This window comes from Sphaerodactylus townsendi, linkage group LG08 (assembly GCF_021028975.2).
Source record: "Sphaerodactylus townsendi isolate TG3544 linkage group LG08, MPM_Stown_v2.3, whole genome shotgun sequence".
Taxonomy (NCBI): domain Eukaryota; kingdom Metazoa; phylum Chordata; class Lepidosauria; order Squamata; family Sphaerodactylidae; genus Sphaerodactylus; species Sphaerodactylus townsendi.
The window spans coordinates 105,601,360-105,625,619 of record NC_059432.1 but is presented as its reverse complement, the minus strand read 5'-3'; the positions used below and the strand labels follow the sequence as shown (position 1 = coordinate 105,625,619).

The following is a 24,260-nucleotide window of genomic DNA, read 5'->3' as shown; positions in this document are numbered from 1 at the left end:
TCTCCAGGAGAACTGATGTATGTAGTCTGGAGATGAGGTATTCTGGGAGTTCTCCAGGCTGCATCGGAAAGTTGGCAACTCTTGTATGTACTGCTATTGCTGACGGGAGCCATGCCTGGAAGTGCCCATGAATAGAGTTGCCAACTGGGCAGAAAAATAGTGTCCTGGCCCTTGAACAGGGATTTGATATGCAGAAATGGGCAGCTAAAACTTTTCAGGATATGGAGCTAAAAATGAAACCCTCTGATAATTGCGGCGGATCAAGCAGAGATCCAGTTTAAAATCTGGCAACCAGCTATGCTGCCTTCTGTGGAGTCAAGCCATTGGTCTGCCTGGCTCTGCATTGCCTACACTGGCCGGCAGCCACTCCCTGGAGTCTTAGGTAGAGCAAGGCCCTTCCCAAATAGGGCTGCCAACCTCCAGGTGGGGCCCGGAGATCACCCAGCATCTCAGTTGATTTCCACACCACACAGATGACGCCCCCCCCCCCCCCGGGAAAAACGGCTGCATTTGTGGCATCAACCTATTATTTTAGAGTATTGAACCTGTATTGTCTAAAACTGCCCTGAGGTTGTAATGGGAAGGGCGGCCTGCCCATATAATAATATGAAGCAATTGGCCATGCTGGCAGGGGTGGATGGGATTTGTAGTCCATGAACATCTGGAGAGCCGCAGGTTGCAGACCCCCCCCCCCCGCCCCCGCGCGTGCTGTCCAGTTCAAACCGTGCTTTCCCGGCCCGGGCTCCACCCACCAGATCTCCAGAGGGAGCAAGAATCATCCTTTTCATGCGATCCGATTTTTTCCCCTAAACTGGACCTGCTGGGGATCGAACCCCGGGACCCGTTGCAAGACGCGCTGACGCCCTGCCGCCTCGGCAGCATCCACACACAGCCGGCTACTGCGCTATTGCTACAGCAATCATCGCCTCGCCCGCCCGCACGACGGCGAGCGCGCTTCGATAGCGCATCATCGCACAGCCAAAGGGGAGACCGTCGCCTCGCTCGCCCCCTGCCTGCAGCGTCGCCCCGCGGGACCGTCTGGTTGCCAAAGCGGGGCCGCTGGGCTGGCCTAGTTCCCGCCCCCTCCCGGGCCGGCCCAGCCCCTGGCCAGAGCCGCCCCAGCCGGCGAGACAGGACGAGCCCTCGCCAGAGCCTCTCCGGCCGGCTGCTGTCTGGAGGCTGCGCTGGAAACCTCTCCGGCCTCCTCCTCCTCCTGCTGTCCGCGCTGCCGCCGAATGGGCTTGGTGCATGGTCCAGGATGGTGGCCGCTTGGAAGAAACCCCCGGCCAGGGAGCTGGACCTCTTCAGGCTCACAGGTGGGCTTGGGGGTGTCTGGAGGGGGGCGTTTAAAGGACGGGGTGCAGAACCCGCGGCTCAGTCCTTCTGGCCTGTCCGGGCGTCCTGGAGTGGGATTTATTGGAACCAGTTTCGAAAAGATGCTTTGGAGAGAGAGAGAAAGAGGAGGATGAGTCGGGTATGACTTCAGAGCGGGAATCTCCAGTGCTCTGCAAAGGCTGAAATGGATTGAGAGGGTTGCCAGGCTCCAGGCGGTGCCTGGAGGTCTCCTAGGGTTTCAACTGATCTCCGGGCAATCGAGGCCAATTCACCTGGAGATAAAGACCAGCCTCCAGGTGGCACCTGGAGGTCCCCCAGGATCACGGCTCATCTCCAGACTACAGAGGTCAGTTCCTTTGGAGCACAGGTGTCAAACTTGTGGCCCTCCGTATGTTATGGACTACAGTTCCCATCATCCCCTGCCAGCATGATGCTGGCAGGGGATGATGGGAACTGTAGTTCATAACATCTGGAGGGCCACGAGTTTGACACCTATGTTTTGGAGGGTGGTCTCTACAGCATTGTACCCCGCTGAGATTTCTGTCCTCAGGCTCCCCTCCCCCAAATCTCCAGGAATTCCCCACGTGGGAGGTGGCAACCCTAATTTACGGGTTGATTGAATTACATCTTGCTGTTTTTACCTTGAATAACTGCTGGGCCAAAGTCCTTTTATTTATTTATGCTCTGCTTCTCTGCCCAAAGGGGACCCAGAGAAGTTTACACCTTTTGCATCTCCTTTTTATCTGCACAACAACCCTGTGAGGTAGATTAGGCTGAGAGCATGTGACTGGACAAAGATAACTCCACAAGCGTGCATGGTAGAGTGGGGATTCGAGTCTGGGTCTCACAGATCCTAGGCTCAACATATTATTATTATTATTATTATTATTATTATTATTATTATTATTATTATTAGTATTAGTATTAGTATTAGTATTATTTATTAAATTATTATTTATTAGATTTAATAGACCGCCCTACCCCCGAGGGGCTCAGGGCGGTTTACAAAACAATCAACATTTGAATACAGCTAATAATTTCAATTAAAACAATAAATAAATTAAACATTAAAACACTAGCAGCAGTAATCTTCCACAATTAAAATAGGTAGATTATGTGGTCCGAAGGCATTAACCACGGGAACGAGGGACTGGCCTGATGATTCGGTCAAATGGCATGTGACTGGCTGTCAGGGAGCAACAAAATAGAGAGAATTATGAATGTGGAGTCCCTCCCCATCTATTTATAAGACTGTCGTTCCCCCAGTAGTAAAGAGAATCTTGTTGAATTAGTGGGAATCGTTTATTGTCCCTGTCCTATACATGGATGACAACTGTAAGCATGGGTCCTAGAGATTAAATCACACTAAACTCATAACGTGTATGTATTTCTGAATAAGCGCTGGGGCTGTTAGAATGGGGTGTGCAACCTGCGGCTCTCCAGATGTTCATAGACCACAAATCCCATCAGCCCCTGCCAATTGGCTATGCTGGCAGGGGCTCATGGGATTTGTAGTCCATGAACATCTGGAGAGCCGCAGGTTGCAGACCCCAGAATGACCTACTATTGTTGAATGTATTGTCAAAGGCTTTCAGATCCTCTGAAGATGCCAGCCACAGCTGCAGGCAAAACGTCAGGAGAGAATGCTGCTAGAACACGGCTATACAGCCCGGAAACCACACAGCACCCAAATACTATTGTTGCTTTTCTTAAAGCCCCGGCATCATCATTAAACAAGCAACAAAGATGAATGATGTTGATTTTTAGGAGAACTCTGTGAAATGAGTTTTTCCCTAATGTATCTTTTACAGGGTTTTGCTTTGAGGCGAATACGCTAGCATCTCTTTTTACAGACACACATCATGTAAACTGTTTGCCTTGTTTCGAACTAGTCTGAAGTTTCGCGGTAAAGTGTACACTGTGTGTGAACTGTACATTATGAGGTTAATCATGAATGCTTTAGCAGAGGAGAATGGAAATCTGGCCTCGAAACAGCATAATGGCCCATATTTCAACGGGGGAGTTCTTAGAGCTTGTCCGCTTCCTTGCCCCGCTACGGTTTTCCCCACAAGATGGTAAAATGATTTATTTTCTCTCTCCTCCATCAATTATGTTAAAGAATTCCGCAAGGGATATTTCTGACTTTTAAACCAGGCGGACTGTGGTGCAAAACAGCCAAAGATACCCTTGCACAATCCGGCTTGTGTTCATTCTTCGCTTGAGCAGCTCAGGGAATTGTACGGGCAAAACATAAAATGCCTCTTCGCCTCTTTTTGTGAGGCTGACAGAATTCAGCTTTTGAAACCAGGTCTTGTTTCAGTGCCAAGAGAAGATGGATGGGGCAGGGAGTCTCGTGCTGTACAAATAGAAATATTCATAATGCTGACGATGTGTGTTTTGCATATGCGTGGCTTAGCAATGCATGAATGGCTTGTAATGGTGAAAAGCTTTTGCGTAAGATTCAGGCCCACAGTTCGAGCTTGGGCATCGTGGGGAGACAATAACGTGTGTATATAAGTTTATATTTTTTTGTCAATCCCTTCAGAAGCTCTTGAAGAGAGCCCTTTTTTTCCCTCCAAAGACATCTGTGGGATTGCGGCATAAATGTAAAAAAGTTTTCCCTCTCAAACTAAGGCAAAAGAAGAAGCTTAATTAGAATTGGAATCTTTCTTCCTGACCTGCTGGCTTTCTACAGGCAGTCAGCATTTGGCAAGATGGTCTGTGCTGCCGCCAAATGATCCTCTACCTGCATTCTGAAGTGGTACATTCCCAGGAGGGCTGTACCACATGCTCGCCCAGCTTCCGTTTTCGATTTATACCCCACCTTTCTCTCCTATGAGGAGACTCCAGCGGGCTTACAATCTCCTTTCCCTTCCTCTCCCCACAACAGTTTTGAATGTGAACACTTGTTTTGTTGTGGTTTCGGCTTTCAGGTGGGGTGCCTTTCTCCTGGATACTCCCTAGGAGAGTATCCCCAATCTTTCTGAGCCTGTGGATACTTTTGGAATTCTGACGCGGGGTGGTGGGCACAGTCTCAAAATGGCTGCTGCAGGAGGTGGAGCCAATCACAAAATGGCGGCCTCAGAAGGCAGAACAGTTCACAAAATGGCTGCTGCAGGTGGCAGAGCCAAGCTCAGAGGGGAAGCCCAAGTGCAGGGGAGAAGAGGCACAATTGTAAAAATACATTGGGAAATAGGAGAGAATAAAACCATAAGAACATAAGAACGAGCCTGCTGGATCAGACCAGAGTCCATCTAGTCTAGCTCTCTGCTACTCGCAGTGGCCCACCAGGTGCCTTTGAGTGCTCACATGCAGGATGTGAAAGCAATGGCCTTCTGCTGCTGCTGCTCCTGAGCACCTGGTCTGCTGAGGCATTTGCAATCTCAGATTAAGGAGGATCAAGATTGGTAGCCAGAGATCGACTGCTCCTCCATCAATCTGTCCAAGCCCTTTTTAAAGCTATCCAGGTTAGTGGCCATCACCACCTCCTGTGGCAGCATATTCCAGACACCAATCACACGTTGTGTGAAGAAGTGTTTCCTTTTGTTAGTCCTAATTCTTCCCCCCAGCATTTTCAATGAATGCCCCCTGGTTCTAGTATTGTGAGAAAGAGAGAAAAATGTATGTCAACATTTTCTACCCCATGCATAATTTTATAGACTTCAATCATATCCCCCCTCAGACGTCTCCTCTCCAAACTAAAGAGTCCCAAACGCTGCAGCCTCTCCTCATAAGGAAGGTGCTCCAGACAGTCCCTCAATCATTCTCGTTGCCCTTCTCTGCACATCTCTTTTTCTATCACCAATTCTGTGATGGCAGCTGACATTTTAATCCACACATCCAGTTGGATCTCCAGGGGCCGGTCAGAAGTCCTGCAAGTCAAGAATCCCATCTGGCCAGACTTACTTTCTAAAAACACTTGGTGGAAGGAAGGGACCCTTGACTTAGACATGTCTGAATGGATTTCATTTATTTTTATCGTTTTGATTTACTCGGCCGCCCCTCCCCTTCACGCTCAGGGTGACTTACAACTTGTATATAAAGCATAGAAATAATCTGAAAATCGAAACATTCCAGTAAATAAGTTCCAATAAATTACAACTGCTTTGTCCAGACGGTGAAGCTACAACAATCCTGTAAGGGGTGGAATAAACTCAATGACAGCCAGATGGAAAAATGGAAAAGGGGGGGGGGCGTTGTGGGAGGAGGGGACAGATGGTACTATGGCTATATCAACTGTACGCCTGGTGGAATAGCTCTGTCTTACAGGCCTTGTGAAACTGCATCAAGTCCCACAGTGCCCTGTTCTCATTAGACAGAGTGTTCCACCAGACTGGGGCCACGGTCAAAAAGGCCCTGACCCTGGTTGAAGCTAACTGAACTTCTCTGAGGTGAGGGACCACCAGCAGATAACTATTCCAAGATCTAAGTGCTCTTTGGGGAACATACCAGGAGAGATGGTCCCTTAGGCACGCGGGCCCTAGACTGTTTAGGGCAGGGATGTCCAACTCTGGCACTTCAGATGTTAACAGACTACAATTCTCATCAGCCAATTGGCCATGGCAGCAGGGGATGATGGAAATTGTAGCCCATAAACATCTGAAGCGTCAGAGTTGGACACCCCTGGTTTAAGGCTTTGTACTTAAGTAGGAGCAGCAGTGGCGTAGGAGGTTAAGAGCTCGTGTGTCTAATCTGGAGGAACCGGGTTTGATTCCCCGCTCTGCCTCCTGAGCTGTGGAGGCTTATCTGGGGAATTCAGATTAACCTGTACATTCCCACACACGCCAGCTGGGTGACCTTGGGCTAGTCACAGCTTCTCGGAGCTCTCTCAGCCCCACCCACCTCACAGGGTGTTTGTTGTGAAGGGGGAAGGGCAAGGAGATTGTCAGCCCCTTTGAGTCTCCTGCAGGAGAGAAAGGGGGGATAAAAATCCAAACTCCTCCTCCTCCTCTTCTTCTTCTTCTACAAGCACCTTGAACGTGATTCAGTGCTCCACCGGAGCCTGTGCAGCTGGCGGAGCACTGGTTGAATATGTCCCCACGACAGGGTCCCCATCAGGACCCTCGCTACCGAATTCTCGACCAACTTCAAGGGTGGCCCTGTGCAGAGCAAATTGCAGAAGTCTAATCGTTCAATTTTCTAAGCATTTTAGACCCATTTATAAGTGTTTCTGGTGAGTTATGAAAGGCTTCATGTACTCAGTCCTTGAAGAGTAAGCTAGAACCGTGGTGGTGAACCTTTGGCACTCCAGATGTTATGGACTACAATTCCCATCAGCCCCTGTGAGCATGGCCAATTGGGCTGATGGGAATTGTAGTCCATAACATCTGGAGTGCCAAAGGTTTGCCACCACTGGGCTAGAACATACCCAAAGAAATTACAATTAAAAAAAAATACGTGTGAGGAGATATTAATAACATTTCAAAGAACAACGGAAAGCATTGCTGCTATTTTAGGTGTCTCTCCTGGTGTCTCAGGTCTGATAGAGAAATGCATTTTCTAAGCTACACACACATACACAGAAAGTCAGCCGAGACACTGAAAAATGTCTTTCGCTCTTAAAGTGGTTAGATTTGGAAAAAGTGACCCGAGCAGTTTCCTTCCCACAAAAGCAGGAGCGGAGCCAAAACTGATTCAGCCGCTGGCATGAAGGGAAAGGCAAATCCTGGAGAGAGAAGAAGCATGTATAGCCACAGAAACCATTTATGGTCATGCCGTCAGGACCTGACAGGCATGAGTATTTGCTGGAGCCCAGAAACTGGCAAAGGGTCTCCAAGACCAGCGGTGTGTCTTTACCCTGCCTTGCAGTGTGTATTCCTGCCCGAGGGCCTCTTGTGAAGCCAGCACCTCTTTCCCCACAGGATCTCCACAGATGTTGGGGCAGATGTTAGGAACATGGTTCCTGTGGGTGCATCCGCCAAGCATTTTTAGGAAGGGGGTGGGGCCAGATAGAGCTGTTGAACCACAAAGCTTCTGATTGGCCGTTGGAGATTTGATTGGCTGTGTGGATTTTTAACAGTGTCGCCTTGTCGGCAGCTGCCACCACAGAAGAGTTTGGATTTATACCCTGCTTCCGTCTCCTGTAAGGAGACTCAAGGCGGCTTACCAAGGTGTGGCCGAGAGAGTTCTGAGAGAACTGTGGCTGGCCCAAGGTCACCCAGCAGGCCTCGTGTGTGGGAGAAACAAAATCCGGTTCACCAGATAAGAATCTGCTGCTCACGTGGAGGAGTGGGGAATCAAATCTGGTTCTCCGGATTCGAGTCCACTGCTCTGAACCTACACCACGCTGGCTGTCAAAGCACAAGGCTGTCCACTATGTTATTGCAGTTAAACTGTGGCAATCATTTCGTGGCGGGCTCCATCTCCCGTGGCAGCCATTTTGTTGAAGCCATTTTGTTCCTGCGCCCATCAGGCCATGTCAGAGTTCCAAATGTGCCCTCTGGCTCAAAAATGGTTGGGGACCCTAGGCTGGAGGATCCTCTGAGCTTTCCAGTATAGGCAGGTAAGAACATATAAGAACATAAGAACGAGCCTGCTGGATCAGACCAGAGTCCATCTAGTCCAGCACTCTGCTACTCGCAGTGGCCCACCAGGTGCCTTTGGGAGCTCACATGCCGGAGGTGAAAGCAATGGCCTTCTGCTGCTGCTGCTCCTGAGCACCTGGTCTGCTAATGCATTTGCAATCTCAGATCAAGGAGGATCAAGATTGGTAGCCAGAGATCGACTTCTCCATAAATCTGCCCAAGCCCTTTTTAAAGCTATCCAGGTTAGTGGCCATCACCACCTCCTGTGGCAGCATATTCCAAACACCAATCACACGTTGTGTGAAGAAGTGTTTCCTTTTATTAGTCCTAATTCTTCCCCCCAGCATTTTCAATGAATGCCCCCTGGTCAGGGGCGAATCTAGGAAAACTGGAGCCCAGGGACAAAATCTGAGTTTGGTGCCCCCCCACCCCAGGTATGGACGACCACCCTTCCCCACAATGATTTTTTGCACCAGCTCACAAAACACCTCCCACCACTAGCAAAACATACATGGCTTTCTCCCCACCAACTCTCTTTCCTAATTGTGTCCTCACACCAACCCTATGAGGTAGGTTGTTAGCCTGAGAAACAGCTCCAAGCCAGTGCAAGTGGGAATTAACTTTTAAGCATGTAAATCTCTCACAAATCACCCCCCATCTGAAGGTTTACCAAGCAAACATCAGCATCCACTCTCACAAATCACCTCCTACCCCCCAGCCAAAACAGGCATGGCTCTCTCCCACACCACTTTCTCCTAATTGTGTCCACTCCCACCAGCCCTGTGAGGGTGGGCTACCCTAGCCTGAGAAACAGCTCCCAGAAGCCAGTTACTGCAGAAGTGGGAATTAACTTTTTTAGGCATGTAAAATCTCTCACAAGTCACCCCCATCTGAAGGGTTTACCAAGCAAACAGCGTCAGCATCATCTTCAGTCTCTGCGTGCTGCTTCTGGGCTCCCACTGCTCAGCTTTGCCTTTTTTCCTGTGCGTGCCCCGGGGAGGAAGGCTTCTGGAGAAATGCGCTACACCTTAATTTCACAAGGCCGAATAAGGCATGCTGGGTTAGAGGGAGGGGAGGCCGGAGCTTCCCAGTCCTGCTCCTGGGAGCCCAGTGGGACTTCTCCCCGCCCTGGACACTCCAGGCCACCCGTTACACAGAAGTGGGCGGGGCTACGACAGGCACTGGGAGCAGTCGGCTGCTTCAGTGCCTGCTTTCTAGGGCTTGCTCAATCCCTCGCTCTGTAGGAGGATGTTTTGCCCCCCCCCCCACGTGACCTCAATCGATGCGCCCGGGGACAAGGGGTACCCCATGTCCCTAGGCAGGAACGCCAGTGCCCCTGGTTCTAGTATTGTGAGAAAGAGAGAAAAATGCCTCTCTGTCCACATTTTCTACCCCATGCATAATTTCATAGACTTCAATCATATCCCCCCTCAGACGTCTCCTCTCCAAACTAAAGAGTCCCAAACGCTGCAGCCTCTCCTCATAAGGAAGGTGCTCCAGTCCCTCAATCATCCTCGTTGCCCTTCTCTGGACTTTTTCTATCTCTTCGATATCCTTTTTGAGATTTGGTGACCAGAACTGAACACAGGACTCCAAGTGCGGTCACACCACGGCTTTATATAAGGGCATGACAATCCTTGCAGTTTTATTATCAACTCCTTTTCTAATTGTCCCCAGCATAGAGTTTGCCTTTTTCACAGCTGCCATGCATTGAGTTGACATTCCCATGGAACTATCAACTAAGACGCCCAAATCCCTTTCCTGGTCTGTAACTGATAGCACTGACCCTTGTAGGTAAGCGACGAATAAAGGTAACAAGCAGCATAAGCTCTACTAAAGCTTGGAAGACCTCTTTGCTGGCTCTCCCCTTTCTTTTCCACCCCCCTTCCCCATACTGACAGGATAGGAGATGACGCTCTGTGCTGGGAGGTTGATCCCAGGGAATGCTGATCCAGATTTATCATTACAGGCGGAACGCTTTCCTTGTGATTAAAAAAAAAAGATTCCTGCCATTTGATCAGCTTTGGCCCACATATGCAATCCGGGTCACGCTTCCCCCTTTCTGTTTGCACCAGCTGGAGAACTGCAGAATATTTCCGCTGTCAGCTTTCTCTGCAGGCTTGGCGTCCAGATTCACCTGCGGGCAGCGTGCAGATTTCTTTCCAGGAGCGGGTGAGCTAAGCAAAAATCGCAGCCACGCTTAGTAACCCTCTGGCAAGTTTCTGCTTCCCGTTGCTCAACACCTTTGCAATGCATCCTTCGCCACAGCTTGGGCTTCGTAACAGGAATGAAACACTGAGCCTCGTAAAAAGAAAAACTTACAACTCTGCCCGCGTGCTGAGATTTATAGCTTGTTTCCACTGGTGGTGGGGCTGGGGAGTAAGAGAGGTGCCCTTATAACTTGTTTTTCATTTCATTTCATTGATTCAATTTATATGCCGCCCCTCCCTCATGGGCTTAAGGAGGCTTTCAACATATAAAACCATAAAACATACATTAACTGTGTTAAAACATCGATGGCTATAGAGCCTGGGAGAGCCGGATGAGTCGCTGCTTAAGGCTAGTTCATACCTTACAGCATAGGTGTCAAACTCGCGGCCCTCCAGATATTGTGGACTACAGTTCCCATCATCCCCTGCCAGCATCATGCCAGCATCATGCTGGCAGGGGATGATGGGACCTGTAGTCCATAACATCTGGAGGGCCGCGAGTTCGACACCTATGCCTTACAGGTATAGCATGGGGGCTGCTTCCTGACAGCTGCTGTCAAGCTGCTGGAAGCTGCTGGACCCTGCAGCAATATGAAGTAGTAGTCAAGCTTCCAGGGCCAATTCTTAAAGGCTGGAGAGAAAGAAAGTGCAGGGGAGGGGGCTGTGGTTCAGTGGCAGAGCATCTGCTTTGCATGCTCAAGTTCCCAGGTTTGGTTCTTGTCGTCTCTGCTTAAAACAAACAGGTGATGCAAAAATCCTTTGCTCGAAACCAGGTGAACTCCTTCTAGAATACACAGTGCTGACTTGATATAGGACAGTGGTGGCGAACCTATGGCACAGGTGCCAGAGGTGGCACTCAGAGCCCTCTCTGTGGGCACGTACTCACAGAGTTCGTCATGTGTGGGGGGGAAATCGCCCCCCCCACACACACACACATCTAGGCTGGCCTGGGCCACTGGGCTCAATTATTAGCATTAAACCTAAGACCTAGTTTTGGGGGAGCAGTGTAGGTAACCCTGTTAAGTGCTGTTAAACCCCACTGATTTTCATGCGAAGAACTAAAGCTCGATCCTTTACCTGAGAGTAAGCTCGGTTGCTGGCAATGGGGCTTGCTTCTGAGTAAACCTTCCTAGGGTCGTGATTCACCCGTTAGAAGAGTTGCATGGTTGCTTCAAAGCAAAGCCACCGACTACCACCAAGCTTACTCCTGAGTAACGCACGCCTCAGAGCCAACCATTTTTTCTAAATGAAAACCTCAGTATTCAGGTTAAATTGCCGTGTTGGCACTTTGCGATGAATAAGTGTGTTTTGGGTTGCAATTTGGGCACTTGGTCTCAAATTTTGCCATCACTGATATAGGACAATTGGGACCCTTTCTGCATGACACAAATAAACATTTTGAGGCAGGCAATAAAACATTTCCTCCGTGGAGTTCTGCTTGGTTTGTAGCCCCAAACGTTTCATTTCCTGCCTTAAAACATTTTATTCCAGCCTCAAAACGTTTCGTCTGCATGCTGTTCCCAAGCAATTCTTTTGTGAAAATGTTTTGAAAACATTTTCACTTTCTGTGCAGAGCTCTTGAAAAAATTTCTCACACCGGTGGTTAATTTTTTTTTAATCCCACCACTGCTCCAATCCGCTCAAGAATGTCCTTGTCACAGTGTCTTCGGCTGCATATTTATTAACAAAAGAAAGAAAGAATGGAATTTCAGGTAATGGGTTGGACATGTCTGTCTCTGTGTGTGAATGCTTACAGTGGGTTTACGCAGGAGTCTTGCGGTGGAATTAGTGGTAGCTCAGTAGGGTGACCTTAGAGCCTCTCGCTGCAGATCAAAGAGAGAATCCCTTGGACTCAAATCCAGGTGTCTTTGCTTTAAGCATGCTGCAGTGAAGGTTGAGGAGTGCGTTGGTTGGTTGGTTGGTTAGTTAGTTAGTTAGTTAGTTCATTTGTACGTCCGCTCTCTCACTTCAAAATCAAGGTCCAAAACATACACGAAGGCAGAAATTCACCCTATTATAACCTACTTGTTTCATATAGGCTTCCAGTATCTTCTGCCCCCAATATTAACCAATATTAACCCTACACTTTCAACACTTGGCCGTCTTGACCAACTCCAGTACCGTCACCCACCATTCTCCCATTTAGAATGTCCCAGCTTCAAACCCTCATTTCCCATTGAAAAGATCCTGTAGTAGCTGATGTGGAAGACCTCCACTTGAGACCACCCAGAGCCACTGCTAAGTCTGAAGAGATGGTACAGACATTGATGGAGAGTGATGGAGTCTTCTTCTTTGGAGGTTTTTAAACAGAGGATGGATGATCATATGTCAGGAGTGCTTTGATTGTGTGTTCCTGCATGGCAGGAGGATTGGACTTGATGGCCCTGGTGGTCTCTTCCAACTCTGTGATTCTATGGTCTGGTAAGGCAGTTACATGGGTTTTCATATGCTCTTGATCCCTGCTTACTTGTACTCAGTGGTCATAGCAGTTAACCTTGAAAAGGCACCTTCTCTAACAGCTCCCCTTCCCCGCCCCCTGCGTCTGCAGTATAGCCCACCTGCCCTTTAATTTGCTGCCTACAATTGTGTCAGCAATCCTGAATTTTTGTGCAAAGCTGGAATTTTAATCAGGACAGTGGCTCTGAAAGAGGTCATGCGTTTCTCTACGCCAGCTGCCGGACGAAGCCAAGCGGGAATTAGGATATTGCATATTTTGTACGCTTGGTGAACGATCCCCCCCCCCTCCGTCCTCTCACTCTTGGCTCCCTCCATTATCAAAAGGACATGCTGTGAAAATGCACCCAGACCACCAATACTGTTCTTTAATGTCCTTTTTAAAAACCCTCAAAACCTGGAGCTTGACACAGGGGCGTAAGCGGGGGTGGTGGTGGTGCCCAGGGCAAAACCTGCTAGAGGTGCCACCTCACTCACTGCCCCTGCCCCCCAGGCCCCTCTTACATGGCTGGACTGCCACCAGGTGCCCCTCGGCCCTGCCCCACCAGGCTGCTCTTTCAGTGGGTGAAGCCTCTGCGGGGAGGGGCTGAGGGGCGCCCAGTGGTGCCCCAGCCAGGCAGCTCCTTTGGCCAGTGCGGTAGATGTTTTCAAGGCAGGAGAACAAACAGAGGCCGTTTCCGCACGGCCATCGAGGCGCCTCCACGCCCGGGTGTAGGCAAGAATTCTTGCCACGGCCCGTGAAGGGTGGAGGCCGCTCAGATGTAGTAGTATGCGGACTGGCTCTCTGGAGAGGCCGGTAGATTCTGGCAGGCGGCTCCGCATGTGGATGCCTCTTTCCCCCCCCCTCTCCCTTTCCCATGTATCGTCTCGTAGTTAGCGCCAGTGCCCATGCGGGCCTCCTCAGCTCCCAAGCTCATGCGCTGCCCTCCGACTCCAGGGGTCTGGAGGACAGCCAGGGAGGGACTCTAGGAGGCCCACAGGGATGGTGACATGAGAGGGGTACATGGGAAAGGGAAGGGGAAGAGCAGAGTGTTCCAGCGGTGCTTGGTTTTGCACCCGGCGCTACTGCCCGAAGACGCTTTCCCCTCAACAACAACCCTTTAAATGGTTGTTTGTTTAGGGACTGCCCTGGACGCCCTGGGAGGGGAGCGCGGTCAGATTACGGCGCTGCTGCGTTGCAGGCAGCGGCCAGCCTGTCGCGGAATGGCCAGGCCTGGGGGCGGCGTTTTTACCGCCCCCAGGCCGTCGTTTTTGGCCCGTGCGGAAAGGGCCAGAGGTATTTTGCCATTAACAGCCTCTGTGCAGTGACTTGGGACAAGCAGCAGCCCACCCTGAATTGCAACTACTACTACTACTACTACTACTACTACTACTACTACTACTACTACTACTACTACTACTTCTTCTTCTTCTTCTTCTTCTTCTTCTTCTTCTTCTTCTTCTTCTTCTTCTTCTTCTCCCTCTCCCTCTCCCTCTCCCTCTTCCTCTTTCTCTTTCTCTTCCTATTCTTGTTATTATTCTTGTTATTATTCTTATTCTTGTTATTCTTGTTGTTGTTGTTGTTGTTGTTATTATTATTATTATTATTATTATTATTATTATTATTATTATTATTATTATTATTATTTATTGGATTTAATATACTGCCCTATCCCAGCAGGGCTCAGGGCAGTGAACAATATATTCATAACAGCCCTTCTGTGACGTGGCAAGCCATAAGGGAGAGGCAGCCCATGAGTCCTCCTTCTTCACTTCTGAGGACTACAAGACTGGCGAGGAGCTGGAACTGTCCCCCCTCAGGTGCTAAAAAGGGGAACCCACCAACAGGGGGCGCCACCCCTTGGCATGCCCCCTCATGCCCCCTCCCCTCCCTTGCATGCCACCAAACATGCCTTAACTTCAAATATGCCTTACCTTGCCGCCCCTTCTCCTCAATTAACACAATCTCTTCTCCCGAAAAGAGCTGTGCAGCTGAACTTCTCGATTCCATGCTCAAAATGAAGGCAAACTGTTATGGTTTATTTATTTTTTTTCAAAAGGAGTGAGAGAGAGAAACAGAAACAGAAAGCCTTTATTGGCATGTTAAAAGAACACCGCAGCTACAAAACAAACCAATGCAGCAAAACACATCCAATGCAAACCTGCAAGACACATCAGTCCATGTTCACATCTTCACACAAAAAGAAGGCCGAACCACCCAACAACAAGCAAATTCTGTCTGCATCATACTGGCCATGTTTGTTATAATTACTGTTAGCAAGAGACAGGAATTAAGACACATATTAAATCTAAAATTAATACCGCAGATAAACATTTCAGAAGCTGCTACAGAGACATGCTAAATTCCAAGCTTAATATATTGTAGTATAGCAATAAAATATTAAAGTAAGGTGACGTAATAAGGAAGAGAGAAGTTAATTGCTTATGCTCTAAACATACTTAGAACCATTTTAGCTGGTGATTTTAATGCCCATGTTGGCAATGATTTAATGGCGTTTTTAACAAGAGTGAGAGAGAAAAAATAAACTATCACGGTTTGCCTTCATTTTGAGCCTGGAACCAAGACGTTCAACTATACAGCTCTTCCCCCAAGGATCTTGATTCTATTATTATTTCTTCGGCACTAGGGAGGAATTAAAGAAAAGAGCGATATCGAATAGAGGGATGTGGTAATTGATTTTTTGGGGGAAGGGTGTCACAGCATCGATGTAGCTCACCCAACACAGATTAGTCATTTTTGGAAGCCATGTTGCAGAAAAATGTGACTTTGGCTGCTGCTGTCCTTAAGGATACTTTCACAGGGAGTTTCTTCTGAGAAGACTTGCTTAAGATTGTTCCCTTTGTAACCAGGCGCCCCTCTCTGTGTCACATTTCCGTCCTCCCTTTCTTCAAGGGGCACAGAGTGGTATGCTAGATTGGCATCCGATAGCTAGCACCTCAGAAAGAAGATTTTGGGAAGGCATGGCGCCCCCTGTTGGTGGGTTCCCCTTTTCAGCACCCAGGGAGGGACAGTTCCAGCTCCTCGCCAGTCTTGTAGTCCTCAGAAGTGAAGGAGGAGGACTCACCGACTGCCTCTCACTCATGGCTTTGCACGTCCCCCAGTTCTGCATGGATTGCCAGCCAATCACCTCCCCCTTGGCTGCCTCCCTTCCTTGCTTTTTATGGGGATGGTCTGCTCCTCCCCCACAGGGCCCCAACCTGTCAGCCAAGGCCTCTGGGTTTGGGCCAAGCCCACCCTTCCCTGGCCCTACCTCCTCCTCCTCCTCTTCTTCTTCTCCTTCCCCTCCTCCTCTTCTTCTTCTCCTTCTCCTCCTCCTCCTCTCCTCCTCCTCCTCCTCCTCCTCCTCCTCTTCTCCTCCTCCTCCTCCTCCTCCTCCTCCTCCTCCTCTTCTTCTTCTTCTCCTTCTCCTCCTTCTCCTCCTCCTCCTCCTCCTCCTCTTCCTCCTCCTCCTCTTCTTCTTCTTCTCCTCCTCCTTCTCCTCCTCCTTCTTCTCCTCCCCCATCCTCCTCCTCCTCCTCCTTCTTCTCCTTCTCCTTCTCCTTCTCCTCCTCCTCTTCTCCTTCTCCTTCTTCTCCTCCTTCACCTCCTCCTTCTCCTCCTCCTCCTTCTCCTCCTGCTCTCCTCCTCCTCCTCCTCCTTCTCCTCCTGCTCTCCTCCTCCTCCTCCTCCTCTTCTTTTTCTCCTCCTCCTCCTGCTCTCCTTCTCCTCCTCCTCCTCCTCCTCCTCCTCCTCTTCTTCTTCTTCTTCTTCTCCTCCTCCTTCTCTTCCTCCTCTTCTTCTTTTCCTCCTTTTCCTCCTCCTCCTCTTCTTCTCCTCCTCCTTCTCCTTCTCCTTCTCCTTCTCCTCCTCCTCTTCTTCTCCTTCTCCTCTTCTCCTCTTCTCCTTCTTCTCCTTCTCCTTCTCCTTCTCCTCCTCTCCTTCTCCTTCTCCTTCTCCTCTTCTTCTCCTCCTCCTCCTCCTCCTCCTCCTTCTCCTTCTCCTCCTCCTGCTCTTCTCCTCCTCCTCCTCCTCCTCCTCTTCCTCCTCCCTCATGGGCTCTGCCCTTCTGGGCTTCACTGGTGTCCCCCCGCTGGTCTCCCCCCCCTGGTGCTGGGAGCCACCGTGCCTGATTCTTCCCCACCTCCTCCACGATGGGTGTTTACTGGGGCCCCGGGTGTCCGAATGCCTGGTAAATGAGGGGCATTCCCAGCTTAATGGATTTGTAACGATTTAGATTGACAGAAAGGGCATTTGGTGTACTTTCACTTTCATGCAAGACATACATAATCAGCCTGGCATATGTAATGGGTCTTTCCTCCTCCTTTCCTCTTAATCTTTATGGCTTAACACATTCATAGATAACTAGGCTGACCCTCTGCTGACCTTGGGACGCCTAAGCTCCAAAAAAACCTCTTTTCATACATTCTTTAGGAAAACGGGAGGGGGGGACTTTAAGGGAATAAAGGGGACTGGCAAAGCTAGGTCTGGCAGAACTTACTTTCTCAGGCTAGGTGCTTCGTTACCTTTCATTAAACACTGCTGATCAAGAATCCAGAGTCTGTTTATTGGCTACAGGTCCAAGACCTAACACTGGGCTGGGGAAAGCCGGTGTGCCCTGGTCCCTGGGGTGCCTGGCGGGGTGTTGGGGAGGTGGTTCCTGGCCTTCAGGCTTCCCCTTATCCAACCTTGGAGGGCCAGGGAAGCCCTAGCTCAGGGAGTTCAAGGGCTTCCCGGCCATCCCAGAGGCTGTGGGTGCGAATCAGAGCTGCTCTGAGTGATGGTGGAACGTCCCGAGCTGTCTTGGGATGGGTGGGTGGGTGTAAACTGTTGAACATCAAAGCTCCTTTTTCAGATGCTCTATAAAGCTCATCCCCGGAAAATGTTGATCTCTGAGGTGCTACTGGGTGGTTGTTGTGAGGAGAGGAGAGGAAAGGAGTTTGTAAGCTTGGTTTTCCTTACAGGAGAGATAGGCAGGGTGTAAATCCAAACTCTTCCAAACAGGCTCAGCTTAGCAATTACTTTGTGTACCTCATTCTTATTCCCAAATTTGAGCCAGAATGCATGCACAGTATGGTTACCAGCATCCAGGTGGGATCTCCAGATCTTTCAGCATTACCACTGATCTCCAGATCTTTCTCCCTGGAGACAAAGCTGCTTTGGTGGGTGAACTTTGTGGCATTATACCCCACCTGGGTCTCTCCCCTCCCCAAATCTTGCATGCTGTAGTTTCCACTCCCAAATCTATAGGAATTTCCCCACCCAGAGTTGCCAACCATAAGTCCAGAGTAGCTATGACATTATCCTTTCTCATTTCCTAAAGCAGGGTCTACGCAATCTACTTGACTCCAGGATGTTCATGGGACTCACGCATTCACCAGATCCCCTGCCAGCATATTACCAACGGCTGGCGGGGGCTGTATGTTGAAGTCCATGAACATCTGGAGAGCCGCAGGTTGCAGACCCCTGCTCTAGAGAGACATTTTCAATTCCCTGCTCAGCTGTAAAGCAGATTAGATGACCTTGGACTGTTAACTACCTTAATCTAAATGGTGGTTCTGAGGTTAACAGATCTGTGTATTTGTTTGTTGGTTATTTATCATTATTGTGGCATTTTAAAAATTATATAATTATTTGGATAATTAGAGACAGTAAAGACTGTATGGATAAGGAAAAACGAAGGAGTCTGAACTTCAAAGGGTCTAAGTCATAAGATTTCTTAAGATCAGATGGTAGCAAATGCAAGCAAGCTTCACAGTGATTGTAATGATTAATTTTAGGGAAGAAAAATGGGGAAAAAACTTGTTTGTTATGTTATCAGCCTTCTGTTTTAAATTGGCCTGACCTGGGTGGTCCAGACTAGCCTGATCTCGTCTGATTGTGAAAGCTGGTTAGTAATTGGATGGGAGACCACCAAGAGGAGGAGAAGAAGAGTTTGGTTTATGCCCGCCCTTTCTCTCCTGTAAGGAGACTCAAAGTACAATTTCCTTTCCCTTCCCCTCCACAACAAACACCCTATGTCAGTGGTGGAAAACCTTTGGCACTCCAGATGTTGTGGACTACAATTCTCATCAGCCCCTGCCAGCATGGCCAGTTATTCATGCTGGCAGGAGCTGATGGGAATTGTAGTCCATAACATCTGAAGTGCCAAAGGTTCGCCACCACGGCCCTATGTGGTGGGTGAGGCTGAGAGAGCTCCAAAGAGCTGCAACTAGCCCAGGGTCACCCAGTTGGCATGTGTTGGAGTGCATCTAGTTCCCCAGATAAGCCTCCACAGCTCAAGTGGCAGAGCAGGGAATTAAACCTGGTTCTCCAGATTAGAGTGCACCTGCTCTTAACCACTATGCCGCTGCTGCTCCTTGGAATGCCAAGGTTGCTGTGCAGAGGAAGGCAATGGTAAACCACCTCTGTTAGTCCTTGAAACCCGATGTGGGGTTGTCATAAGTCATCTGGGACTTGACAGCACTTTACACCCGTGGTTTTTATCGGCGCGTGTTGCTTTGAACACCTTTACGCTTTCTCGAGCTCAACAAACAAACAAGTACATTACAATCCCCCAGCTTGCAGCTCAGGCCAAATTGACTGGGTGCTTATTCAGCATGTTTGCTAGAGCCTTTGGTCCGTTCCGCTGAGAAAGTGCTGTGTGTTAGTAAAATATGCTATTCCCGACGCAGGCTGTGATTATACTTGGCCTTGGCGCGTTATTCTTGACAGACCATAACAGCTGGCATCCCATCACGCTCCCTTCCCTGGGCCTTCCTGTTAATGAGTACATTGTGATAATCTTGCCATACGAGAGAGGATGGCCCGTCTTAATTGACCCAGATTTTTCTCTGCAGTCATATGGTGAGTGGGATACTAGGACAAATCCAGACATGAGGCTTCGCAAGTGTGTCACATGCCTGAAAGCAGAGCGTGACGCCTCAAATAGGCAGCCGGATTCTTTTAACTGTTGGATGGGAGACCACCGAGGAAGCCCAAGGTTGCTACACGGAGGCCGGTGATGATACGGCAGCCAAGAAAGCCGATGCAATTCTGGGATGCATCAATAAGAGTAGTGTCTAGATCAGTGATGGCGAACCTTTTTGAGACCGAGTGCCCAAATTGCAACCCAAACCCCACTTATTTATTGCAAAGTGCCAACCCGGCAATTTAACCTGAATGCTGAGGTTTTAGTTTAGAAAAAAACAGTTGGCTCCCTCTTCCTCCACCCCACCCGCTCGAGCAGGGGCCAGCCTGCTCTAGCCTCCAGCAAGTCCCACACGCACCGCTCTGTGCCTCTCTAGCATCTCTTCCTCCTCTGCTCAGGCAGCAGCCACCCGGAGCACAGGCACCAGGTCCGCCAGCCGAGTCCTCCCTGCTCACTGTGGTGCGCACACATCATGCTCAGTGGCCTAGGCCAGCCTAGATGTGTGTGTGTGTGTGTGATTTTCCGCCCCCCACATGGTGAACCCTGTGTGCGTGTGCCCACAGAGAGGGCTCCTAGTGCCACCTTTGGCACCCGTGCCATAGGTTCGCCACTACTGGTCTAGATCGAGGGAAGTAATTCTACCTCTCTACTCTGCATTGGTCAGACCTCACCTTGAGTACTGTGTTCAGTTCTGTGCCCCACAATTTAAGAAGGATATTGACAAGCTGGAATGGGTCCAGAGGAGGGCAACCAAAATGGTAAAAGGACTGGAATCCATCCCCTACGAAGAGCGACTTAGGGAGCTGGGGATATTTAGTCTAGAGAAGCGAAAGGTACAGGGGGACTTGATAGCTATGCTTAAATATTTGAAGGGATGCCATGTCAAAGAGGGAGCAAACTTGTTTCTTCGGAGTAATGGATTCAATGTGCAGAAAAAGAGATTCCACCGAAACATTGGGAAGAACATTCTGACTGTCAGGGCTGTTCGACAGTGAAATTCACTGTCTCGGAGAGTGGTGGAGTCTCCTTCTTTGGAGGTTTTTAAACAGAGGCTGAATGGCCATCTGTCGGGAGTGCTTTGATTGTGTGTTCCTGCATGGCAGGGGGTTGGACTTGATGGCCCTCATGGTCTCTTCCAACTCTATGAGTCTATGAGAAACTACTGCTGTTCATCTCTTGTCTTGACCCGGATGTCCCAGCCTGCCGTGATCTCATCAAACCTTGAAAGCTGAGCAGGGTTGACCTTGGTTGACATTTAGATGGGAGACCACCAAGGAATACCAGGGTTTCTATACAGAGGCAGGCAATGGCATGCCACCTCTGAATTTCTCTTGCCTTGAAAACCTCATGGGCTTGCCATAAGTCAGTTGTGACTTGACAGCACTGTCCACTACCACCTTGGCAAGGGTGGGCACAAATGGTTATCATTTATGGCAAAACAAAGGCAAAAAACTAGGACCTCACAGAGTATCATAATCAAAAGTTGGCCCACACACGCAAAATAATGCATTTTCAAACCACTTTCACAACTGTTTGCAAGTCGATTTTGCCATTCCGCACTGCTTCAAAGAGCACTGAAAGCAGTTTGAAAGTGCATTATTCTGCATGTGCGGAATGAGCCTATGTCTCCCTGTCCCAAACAGTTTGCAATTCTTCCTCCTCATTTCCCTACCAGACTGTGTGTATGGTGTTTAGAGTGTCAGATTAGGAAATGGGAGACCCAGATTCAAATCCTCCTTCTGCTATGGAAACCCTCAGGGTGACCTTGGGTTCATCACACATGCCCTGCCTAATTTACCTCACAGAGTTGCTTTGAGGATAAAATGGAGGAGAAGAGAATGATTTAAGCTATGTGGGATTTTCAGTAGGGAGAAAAGTAGAATACAGTGGAACCTCGGTTTTCAGCTACATCGGTTTTCGCCGATTTCAGTTTTCGCCGATCATTGCTAGCCGTTTTTTTCCTCGCTTTTTGTTGGTTGCCTCGGATTTTGTTGGCTTGCCGACGAAATCCGAGGTGACTTCTGCATAAATTGGCTGCACTGTTTGCGTTGCGCCTGTTTGCGTTACTGATATACAAGAACAAATAAATCCTGGGCTTGTTGAGAACTTTCCTGAAACTTCAAAGTAAAGAGGGTTAATAAAGATCAGAGAAAAGCCAAAGATAATCCTTGAGGTGTCTGAATGAACAACAATGCTGAAGAGAGGGATTCCTGGTTGTCCACAGCAAATGGGGGGGGGGATGGCAGCTGAGTTTGCACCTCTTTGTCACCTCAGAGAAAACTCGGGGAACCTTCCTCAGAAAACCTCTGTGAAAGGCCTGGAAGTGATGTAGAGTAGCTCTAGGAATTGCTGGAAACTCTATGGTTTTATCCAAGAGTGATGTAGCAGCGCAGGTGATGTCATGCACCCTCCGCAATGACTCTACCTCTAATCCTCCCACCAGTTGCTAAGAAATAAACTCGCTTTTAACAGTGTTAAACTCAGGTCATTTCCGCACATGCAGAATAATGCACTTTCAATCCACTTTCACAATTGTTTGCAAGTGGATTTTGCTGTTCCGCACAGTAAAATCCAGCTGCAAAGTGCACTGAAAGTGGATTGAAAGCGCATTATTCTGCATGTGCGGAAGGGGCCTCAGAGCAGATGTTTGGTATTCAAAACGCCCGCAGTCCAGAGATTTGCATCTGCAGTTGTGAAGTTCTCAGACTTTGGGAAAGATGTTTCTCTGCTTGAGACACTGGAGGGGCTCTTCTCTCCTCAGCAGACAGAACAAAATTAGCTGATCTGACTCCAAAGAAGGCAATTTCATAGGCTGAATGACGAGAGGGATATAGACAAGTTATAATCAAGTCATCATCTGGTAAGAATGGCCCAATTGTTAAACGGGTGGGACCTAGCCTATCAGCCTTGCGCACAGGCCAAATATAGACAGTTCTCTTTCCCTGGGCTGAAAAAGTGCTTTATGTCGGCACCCAGAACCGGGCTTAATGGAGGAACATGATTGGCTCTTCAAAGCTCAGCGCCCTTGAGGAAAAAGCCGTGACGTCGCCTCAGTAAGGATCGTTTTATGAAAAGCCCGTTTCTGCAGAGCACAAAGCAATAATGCGAGCCAGCAGGCCGAAGAGGGACCTTTATTGTAAACAAGGCTTGTGTGCCGGTCTCTACCCTGCAGAGAGTCATAAGACCAAAATCAGAGCCAGTGGGGGAAGTCTGCAGCTCCTCAGCGATCCCCGTTGTGTGCTCGTCTTCTGGTGGAGGGTTTCTGGGTTGGCTGACCAGGGCCTCCTCTCATCCCTCTCCCTTCTCTCCCCTTCTCGCGCAGATGAAATCATGCAACAGGAGATCAGGCCCCTCGTTGCTGTGGATATCATAGAGCAGCTCCACCGGCAGTTCGCTATCTTGTCAGGTAAGGTCTGGGATTCCACTGCATTTCGCTGTCATTGTGATCCTCACTTCTCCAAGGGCTGGGAGGTTTCAGACATGGTGATCTATCGTTTTGGTCCCTTTCCCTGAGAATGCACTGAAGACTTCACAGGGGTTTTTTTAATGGCTTTTTATACTGATATACAGGTAGAGCACAGGGGCTCTATACTGATATAGGGGCTGTATACTGTAAGGTGACCAGATGGTCACCTTTGTGAGGCTGGAGACCCGAGGATCGGGGGTAGGCAGTCAGCGCATGTGCCTGCCTTGATTGCAGGAGCGCACTGCCTTCTGGGGCTTGCCATTTCCCGCCCTGTCACAGGGCGGCAAGCGGCAAGCCCCAGAAGGCCACGCTCCTGCGGCCGCACGCGCAGGAGGCTGCCGCACTGCCTTGCGCCCCAGAAGGCAGTGCGGCAGCCTCCCAAAAATCGGGACAATTTGAAGAACCCGCGGGACGCGGGACAAATTGTTTGAAGGCGGGACTGTCCCGCCAAAAGCGGGACGTCTGGTCAGCCTAGTATACTGCTATACAGTATAGGTAGGGGCTCTATACTGATGTACATGCTTTTTATACTGATATACAGGTAGGCATGAAGGTGCTTCTCGGCATAGGTGTCAAACTCGCGGCCCTCCAGATGTTATGGTCTACAGTTCCCATCATCCCCTGCCAGCATGATACTGGCAGGGGATGATGGGTACTGTAGTCCATAACATCTGGAGGGCCGCGAAGCTCTGACCCCCCTAATGTTCCCAGGGTTTCCAGGACCATGTTGCAGCGGGCAGGAGAGAACTGAGGGTGGAGCCTCTAGGAGCACAGGTGTGTCCAATAATCAGCTGGGTATCTCCAGATGCTATGGACTACAGTTCCCATCATCCCCTGCCAGCATGTTGCTGGCAGGGGATGATGGGAGCTGTCGTCCATAACATCTGGAGGGCCACGAATTTGACACCTATGCTCTAGAGGGACATGATGCCTGCTGTGTCACTTCCAGGGGAAACCCGGAAGTGATATAGGGTAGCTATAGGGATCACTGAAACTGGACCATAGAGTTTCCAGTGATTCCTAGAGCTACTTCATATCACTCCAGATGTTCCCTGGAAGTGACATACTGGCGCAGATGACATTAACAAATTTTTTTGGGGGAATCTTCCACTGCAGCTTCTGCAATTGCAAGCCGGGCAGCTCTCCTTAGGAGGCAACTTGTCTGCTACCCCATATTTAGGGGTGCCAACCTCATCTCCCACTATTACAACTGAACTCCGAGCAATAGAAATCAGTTCACCTTGAGAAAATGACCAGTCCAAACTGGGTTTGGACATTGGACTCTATGACATTATGCCCCATTGAATTCCCTCCCCTCCCCTCCCCTCCCCAAACCCTGCTCTCCTAAGGCTCCGCCCTAAAAATCTCCAGCTATTTCCCAATC

General features: G+C 49.3%; 1 protein-coding gene across 1 annotated transcript in view; it reads left to right on the top strand.

Annotated features, from left to right (window-relative positions):
- The first annotated feature begins 1,227 nt into the window (after positions 1 to 1,227).
- Positions 1,228 to 24,260, top strand: part of MCF2L2 (MCF.2 cell line derived transforming sequence-like 2) — a 72,034-nt gene continuing 49,001 nt past the window's right edge. The window contains exons 1-2 of the mRNA XM_048506938.1: positions 1,228 to 1,316; positions 22,733 to 22,816. Of these exons, the coding sequence (XP_048362895.1) occupies positions 1,259 to 1,316; positions 22,733 to 22,816 (142 nt within the window). The 5' untranslated portion in view covers positions 1,228 to 1,258. The remainder of the gene's footprint in view (positions 1,317 to 22,732; positions 22,817 to 24,260) is intronic.